Raw genomic sequence first — 8,845 nt, 5'->3', positions numbered from 1 at the left:
ATATATATATATTATAATTTTTATATTGCTTATTACTATATATAATTATATATAAATACATAAAATGTGTTTATTTATTTTATTTTATTTTAGTTTTTATTTAGTCAGTCTCTTACCAAAATGCTTCAAACTAAATCTTTTCTTGTTTTAATTGTATTTATTTAATGTTTTAAATACATTTGTAAAATCCGTTAAACGTAAAAAAGCCAGTCTCCATGAAGTGGCGTCATTTCTGTGAGAAATCAACAGCAGAAACATTAGTAAGGATGAATGGATTTGATGGATTAATTCGTTTGTGTCTCACTAAAACATTTCATCCGGCTTTATAAAATCACAGAAATCAGTATAACAATATAAAAACTTAATTAATAACATGAAAATCAACTTAATATAACGGTCAATCCTTTACTGAGCAGCGACTATCCTCAGCTCTTGCCATTGTGTGAGTAATTACTAAAGTCATAATTAATCAAGTTAAAGCTTGACTGGAGAGTTTTCATAGAAATACTTAAATTATATCACACACATATTCATAAAAGCTCAAGAGTTCATAAGGCGCTGTGTAACAGGAATGACCCACATAATGGTGTCAACAAAGTGTGTTTGACGCTGGCAGCCCGAGGCACTGGAGCAGATGGTCAGGAGAGGTGCTCATGCAGGACCACAGACTGACAGCTCTTTAAGAGCCGCCATCGTAAAGGAGATTTGTGCCCGCCGCTCGCTTTCTCCTCTATTTAACCCCAAATCACTCCGCATTATCAATCGTTTAGTGCTCCTATAAAAGCCAGTGTTTTCACATGAAAAGTTATTCCTCTGACCATCTCAACACTTGATTCACTTTTCATTCGCCCACTTAAAAATAAAGAACACACGCTTAGATATGAGCAAAGACTGAAGAAAAAGAAAGAGCTGGGTAATGTTGTGTCATAAAAGTCAATGGGCCGCTGCCAGGATCTTCGAGGAAGTCCCATAAGGATTTACACGGGATATTTTTCATCCACTTTGACAAAGTACTTAACGTACTTAAACAGTCCGCATCCAGGATGCTTTATTGGGCAACTATGTCTCGCAACCATCACTATTGCGATTGTGCATTGAAATTAGCAACCGAGAGACACTTTTGAACACCCTAGCAACCACATAGCAACAGCGTTAAAGCCTTAGCAACTGCATAAAAATGACCTGACAACCACCCACAACACCTTAGCATCACGATGGTGAGCTTTGCATGGGAAAATATCGTTAAACTAGATTTGAGTTGCATATAAAATGTCCTTGCATTTAGATTATGCAGTTTTAACAAACCAATAAACTTAATGTAATGCATATTTGTCAGTCAAAAATAGACTGTAATTTTTTTTTTCAAAGTAAAAACTGCAAGCAAATATTACTTCAGTTTTTCTGAAATAATTGCTTTTCATGCAATTTCTGAGTGAAAATTTTTTCTACGCCATTTTTTTGTCAACGTATACTGTAAATGAAACAGGTCATATTTCTGTAATATATATATTTATTATATATTGCTTGTTCCACAGCTAGTAATGTTTTAATCATGGTCATATTTTTAACTACATAAATGTTATTATTTACACTGATTATAAGCAATTTGAATTCATTTGAAAACATCACTACGGTTTAATAAATAAAATAAATAATATAAATAAATAATAAATAAAATCAAAAAGATGAAAATAGTTGATAATAAACTATACTATAATTATTGAGTCCTGATAAATAATGATATAAATCAAATAACATAAAAAAATACATGTCAAAAGCGTAAATAGTTAATAATAAACGATGCCATCATTATTTGAGTGCTGAAATCTTAACAGTTTCTTACCTGTATTATTGACAAATATGTTTCATCTGCATAATGTTATATGCAGTTAATATAATTATATATTAATTATAACATTGGGTACTATTTTGTGTTTAACATATGTAATCATTTATTTGTTTATGGTCATAAAACTGTAAAAGTAAGTGCAAGACAACTTTTTAAATGAAAGTATACTAGAGATTAAAAAAAGATGCTAAGTGTAAAAGAATTAACTGATGAGATTAAAAACATGTTTAAGGGGTCAATTGTTTAATTGGCCCCTGGACATTCTGCTAAATATTCTGTTAATGAATGAATGGCAGAATTTGAATGTCGTGGTGAATTATTCCTTTAAGCAGACATCAAAAAGCAGAAGTTTATGACATCAAAAGCCAGCAGACTGCAGATGGATCGAGGCGCCGCTGAAGCAGCCGCAGCAAATCTCAAAATCTAAGCACAGAGGAGGATTAGATATTAATCCCATTTTATTCAATTTAACACCGAGCAGAGCAAAAGCAGAATCATTTTCATTTTGAATATTTAAAGGCAATCTGTTTAAAATAGACCAGAACGCCCCATTTCTCCTCTCCTCCCTTCTCAGAATGTGACCATTTGAATAAAGCGCTCGCGGCTATGAAATACCTCATATCTGGCATATCTTCTTCTGATGTCCTTCTTTACACAGTCTCTGGTACTTTATTAAAAAGTTGTACCTTGCAGTGGGTGTCCATGTTTACAGCGGCCTCGATTCCAGATGTCCTTTTTCCAGTCATTTCCTCCATAGGGATTTAAAAAAAGAAGTCCAACGCTAAAGAATTCTAAACCTCAAACTGAACCAAAAACTATTGTGCAATATAAACCTGCTGATCCACCTTCATAATGCATTGTATGATACCTCAATGTCATTTTATGCATTTAGATGTACTTTATTTAAAAGTTGTGCAATGAGAGTCCATGTTTTCTCCATTTAAAATAAATCCATCTCTAAAAGGGTTTTAAACCTTGAACCGAGCCAAACCAGCTCAGAGATGGACAACAACAATACAGACTCTGATTTGAACCAAGAAATATCTGAAATTCAGAAAAAAAAGGTACAAAATTGTGATTTTAATTTGTTTAGCCAACTACTATTCTTCTCACAATGCATTGCAAAATTATGTAATCAAATCAAAAACTGCTGAGTAATATAAACTTAAACCACCTGCTTCATAATGCATTTTAGAATACATTGATATCTTTTTGTGCAAATCAAAAACTGCTGTGCAATATAAACCTACTAACCTGAACTATCAGTTTCATAATGCATTATTTTTAGAAGTACAAAAGTATGACTTAAAATCGTTCAACTACAACACCAACGACTCCTCTCATTATGCACTGCAAAATTATGTAATCAAATAAAAATTGACAGTGCAATATAAACCTAAAGACTGAACTATCCAGTTCTTTTTAGATGCATATAGATGTACTTTATTAAAAAGGTACAAAAATGTGACTTCAAATTGCTCAACTGCAAAATAAACCACCCCTGATGCACTGAAAAATTATGCAGTCCAATCAAAAACTGCTGTGCAATATAAACCTACTGACTTGAACTATCTGCTTCATGGTGCATTTTGGAATACCTTTATGAGTTTTTGTGCATTTCGATGCCGTGGCTCCTCAAGAGCTGATGAGCCGTGTCAGTCAACACAGATCAAATCAGGTCAGACGTCAGAACGCCGGAGTTCAAACCCAGTGACATAACCTTTCCATCGGCCATCAATCAAAGCTCTCCACCACAAGCATCCATCAAGCAGCACTTTTGTCACATGCAGGCATTTTATGGCCTGTCATAGTACAACAAGACTGTATGCCACAAACACATGTACCTTCATGTCATTCAGGACAATTACAAAGCAGCACTGATGCAGAACTAAAGCCTGGATCCTAAAGTCACCCAAAAAGTTCACCATTGTTCTTCTGCCGCCTGCTCTGTTATTTCCTTCTGAAAATGCAAATCTCTTGTGAATATGATGGTGCCGCCAGCTTTGTGTGTCTATTATCTGACACTGGCAGAAACCGTATTGGTGAATCATTCAAAGGGGTTTTGAACATCCCCTCTAAAACTACGGTTAGACATCTGTTGCACAACACGAACAAGCATCATATTATTTTTGCATGCATCTGAAGAGTTCTGAAACTGTGGGCAAAGCTTTGCCGAAGCGTAAATATTTAAAGCGCTACTTTGGCTCTCACAACTGGAGGAAGGGAAGAGATGCATTTGGTTTAATTATTCACAGATTGTCAGACTCTGTTCCGTGTTACATATACATTAAACATTACTTGTTATAGTATATTAGTTTTCTATTTTTTCTGTTCTCTAGATATCACTTAAAAAGTATGCATAGTATCAATAGTGCTGTTTTATTAGACACCATGAATGAGTCTTATAAGCAATATGACCCTTTCATGCAGAAAATACAGCCACAGAATGCATATTTCATAAACCAATGTCGAATTTTGTGAAAAACAAACAAAAAATAGACAAAAGCTAGTCACGCTGGAGTGATTTCAGACTAATGTGATTAGCAGGCGGTGTTTTGTCCCTGTCTGCGGCTCATCTCAGGGTTAGCCAGCATCCAGCATCTATAGTGTGAATGACATGCAAACAAATGTGACTTGGCTTCGACAGCGCGCTAAAGGCCATGAGTATCAGCGAAGTCACTGGAGAGAGGAAGAGAGGGAAAGAAAGAGAGGCAGAAAATGACAAAGGCGGTAAGTGAAAATGAATATGCCCGGGGCTCGTCCGTGATTACTTTTTTTTATGATTATTGCTGAATTCTCTCTGGCGGAGTGGTAAGACGGCGCAGCTTATTAGATCAGTTGTTCACACATCTACGGGGCGAGTTTGCTGGAAAACGACTGCGTGCAACATGTCGTTAAATTAGCTCTGTCTGCTGCGGGACAATTAGCGCCATTACGTGCGACCACCCGTTAGCCGGTCACTTAAAGCTCTGTGGCTGGAAAATTACTGCAGCTCTTTATGTCAGATCAAGAGGACCAGTCGAGTTTAATATGAAGCGTGAGCTAGGCCTGGCTTCAGATCCGTGTGCTGTTAATGAACATGTACACAACCAATTAAAAGTTTGCACATGCCTGAAATTAGTTTTGCAAGTGAGTGCATTATGCCTACAGTATTTATAAATTTACTATGTTATATTTATTTAGCTATTACATGAATTAAATTATTTATTTATAATTATTTTTCCCCTTATATATTTATTTCATTTCTAAAAATAGTAAATAAAGAATAAGTAATACAAAATAAAATGTTCTTAAAAAAACTACTTTACTACTAAATATTACCGTATATCAATGACAGGGTTATTTTAGTATCATTTACATATTATTATATATTTTTTATTAATATTTTGAAATAGGTTTTATTTTGATATTTTCTGTTTTTAATTTTAGTTACACTTTTTGTAATTTTGTTGTGTGTTTTTGTTATTTTTATTGGTTATTTTATATGTTTGAAATAATTTAGATAAGTTCTGGATTAAAAAGAATAAAAAAAGAATAAATAAAAAAAAGGAATGGCAATTTATGATGGACATTTTTGGGAGTAATTAAGATTTTCTGAAGGGTCATGACTGGAGGTAATGATGCTGAAAGTTCAGCACTGTATCACAAAAAATCTATTTCATTTTAAAATATACTCAAATAGAAAACAGGCATTTTCAATTGTAATAATATTTCACAATATTACAGATTCATACTGAATTTTTAATCAAATAAATGCAGCCATGGTGAGCTCAATAGACTTTTTGCAAAAAAAAAAAAATAAATAAAATTCTGATATTAACTTTAACCATTATTTTACTAACAAGATAACTACGCATTTAGCTATTTTATATTGTTTGACATTACTGTAAAAGGTGTTATATACTCTATAGATTATCTTATTATGCAGTAATTTTTCATGCACCTAAATGAAATTGTGCCGTTGAGTTTGTTTGGCCGAGTAACCCTGACCTTCTTACCGAGGCTCTAACAATAAGCCCATTAACGCTCGTTCTGTCCAGGACCTCAAATATAAGCAGAAAACAAACAGGAACTGCTTGACTAAGCAGAGCCGTTATTTCATTACAGCCGCCGCTGTTCAATGTATAAAACATGAAGTCCACACTTCTTTAATGTATAATTTGACTGAAAGGTGGAGAAGCCTACAGGGAGCGGAGGACTCGCTCATATTTCTCTCTCTCTCTTCTGCGTGTCAATAAGCAGCGAGTGGCTGCCGCCGATGTGCTGAGGAAGCAGGAATTAATTTCAATCAGGAAGTTCACAGCCGTGCAGTGCTGCAGTGATTACATTATTGTAACCTGCTTTTAAAAATCCTTTATATCCACAAACACACACATAAGAGGTTCGGCTGAGGTGCACCTGATCCAAAACACACTGGAAATAATACAAAATACTGTGAGGGGTCATTGTACAGTGGTATCAGATGCCAACAATGCGGTACTTTGACATTTATATGGTACTTCTAAAAATACTATGGTACTTCCATGGTACTTTTTTTGCTAGGGTACCCACATTGCAAAAGCAAGAATTGACTAAAATCTATTTTATGCATCTATTTTGACCCTCTGAACAATGAAAATGTATGAATAAAAGCAGGAGCAAAATGCACCGTTTGTTGGACTTGCACCATGTCATCGCTCAGCAAGCATCTGTTGAAATTGTTGTTTTGCCATCACAGTAATTGATCTGAAGGAGAGAACTACTCTCTTTTGGGCCTTGTGTAACAACACTGAGGATGCTAAATGTACTTGCATTTTGAATTGTGATCTGAACCAGTGTTATTATTACTGTTACCTGAAACTAAAACTAAAACCATTAAAAATAATAATAATAAAAGTAAAAAAATAAATATATATATAAAATATAAATCTTATATTGAATATAAAAATATAAATCTTATAACTTATTTTATTTTAGCTAGTTGCAAGGGCAACATTTCTCATTTTTTGTTTAGTTTAAGTACTAAAAAAACTAAAACTAAATAAACTTAAAACTAAAACTTAATTTAAAAACTACACAGACAAACAAACAAACAAATAAATAAATAAACTAAAATGAAAATTTTACTAAAAAAACTAACTAAAAACTAACTAAAATTAAAAAATGTTCCAACATAAAACTTGTTTTAATATAATTTTTATTTATTTATTTATTTATTTTCATTGTAATGCCATGTAAAATTTTATATAATATTTACAATACTTTTTATTGTTTAATTTATATTTGATTTAAATAAAAAATTCTATAGATTAAAACTGTTAAAACACTGCTTATTATTATTAAATAATATTTGTAGAAATACTTCCTATTTCTTACAGTAAAACTATACTACACATCCTGTTTTTTTTATTTTAATTTTTTTTAAACTAAAAACTTTAAATAGAATAAAAAAACATAAATAAATGAATAAAAACTATTTAAAAAAAAAACTATAAAAATAAAACCTAATTCAAAATATCACCAAAAACTAAAATAGTATATCAATGACAGGGTATTTTTTAGTATAACTGAGATACTGTTAGTTTTTATTAATATTTTCAATTTGTTTTTATTTTTATATTTTCTGTTTTCATTTTAATTTTAGTTAAAGTTTTAGTTATTCTGTTGTGTATTTTTGTCATTGTTTTTTTTTTTTTTTAAATGTCTATATAATAAAAAATAAAAAAAAGTATTGCAGTATTAGTTATGTTAGTACATCAACATAAACTAAAAGAAAATGAGAAACATTGCCTTGGAAAATAACTAAAATAACACAAGTTTATTTTTTTATTTATTATTTTTTTTTAATTTTGGTAAAAGCTAAAAGTTATTTCAGGTAACAATTGTTTTATCGATTCAAATAGCAATAGATTCTACAGATCGCAGTTCAAACATTTCTTATTAATAAATAATATTGAAATGTATTTTATTTCAAGTAACAAAAATTGTTTAGGTTTAATTTTAGTTAAATATAATAAGCCTGATCAATGATATTAAATATAACACTGATCTGAACACACAGTGTACAAATATACACAGCGATTATTTACAATATACTAACAGCAGTTTGATTTCAGAAGCAACAGTTCAGCTTATAAATACAGCGTAACTCTTACCGATAGGAGAGAGCTCGGCCACACTCCCGATGTAGGGACCTTCTAGAAACTTGGGCTCACTGTCGTTGATGTCCTGGACTTTGATGACGAACTCAGACTCGGGTTCCAGCGGCGCGTCGGTCTGGCGGTCTCGCGCCTGAGCTCGTAAGGTGTAGAAGGTCTTCTCCTCTCGGTCCAGACGCTCGGTGGCGTGGATGTCGCCCGTGACCTCGTCTATGATGAAGACAGTCCCTGCTCCCTCTCCAGAGATCGTGTACTTTATAGAGCCGTCGCCTTCATCGGAGTCTGAATGGATCTGTGGATTAAAGCACAGAGCCGTGTCAGAGGACAGGAATCCAGTCTGGATGTGCTGGATATAGTGGAGATGTTCAAGGAAACTGAAATATCTGAATAGTATCTGAAGTATCTGAAACACTGAAACGGTGAACTGGCATTTAAATTGGAATGACGAGAAAACAATTACAATGCATAGAAATTAAACGCTCAGACAACAGAGGAATTTCATTAGTCCAAAACAAGTTACAAAACATGAAATAGTACATCATTTTTGACTAATGCCTGTTTACTTCTGATGTAATATAATGCTATCAAAACCATATTGCAACACAAAAAGTCCATCACACTGGTTTAAAACCAGTTAAACTCTGCGGACCCGGATACGGGTCCAAAATGACGTTAAAAATGTTTATGCTTCATTTACATAGCCTTCCTTATATGGTATCAGCCCATATATGGGTTCATTTGAAAGCTTGGAGTGTCTTCTTTACAAATAATACCATTCCTTTTGGTTTTTATATTCATAAAGCAGTAAAATTAAGCTTAGAAATGTATTCGTCCCACACACGAATTTCCGCCTAACCAT

General features: G+C 33.0%; 1 protein-coding gene across 1 annotated transcript in view; it reads right to left on the bottom strand.

Annotated features, from left to right (window-relative positions):
- The window catches only part of cdh22 (cadherin 22), a 210,643-nt gene that overhangs the window by 80,005 nt on the left and 121,793 nt on the right, over positions 1 to 8,845 (bottom strand). Inside the window, exon 3 of the mRNA XM_016457334.1 lies at positions 7,984 to 8,278. Within this exon, the coding sequence (XP_016312820.1) occupies positions 7,984 to 8,278 (295 nt within the window). The remainder of the gene's footprint in view (positions 1 to 7,983; positions 8,279 to 8,845) is intronic.

This window comes from Sinocyclocheilus anshuiensis, unplaced genomic scaffold, assembly GCF_001515605.1.
Source record: "Sinocyclocheilus anshuiensis isolate Anshui unplaced genomic scaffold, SAMN03320099.WGS_v1.1 scaffold447, whole genome shotgun sequence".
NCBI lineage: Eukaryota > Metazoa > Chordata > Actinopteri > Cypriniformes > Cyprinidae > Sinocyclocheilus > Sinocyclocheilus anshuiensis.
Note: the sequence above shows the minus strand (reverse complement) of the source record. Positions and strands in the feature narration are given on the sequence as shown.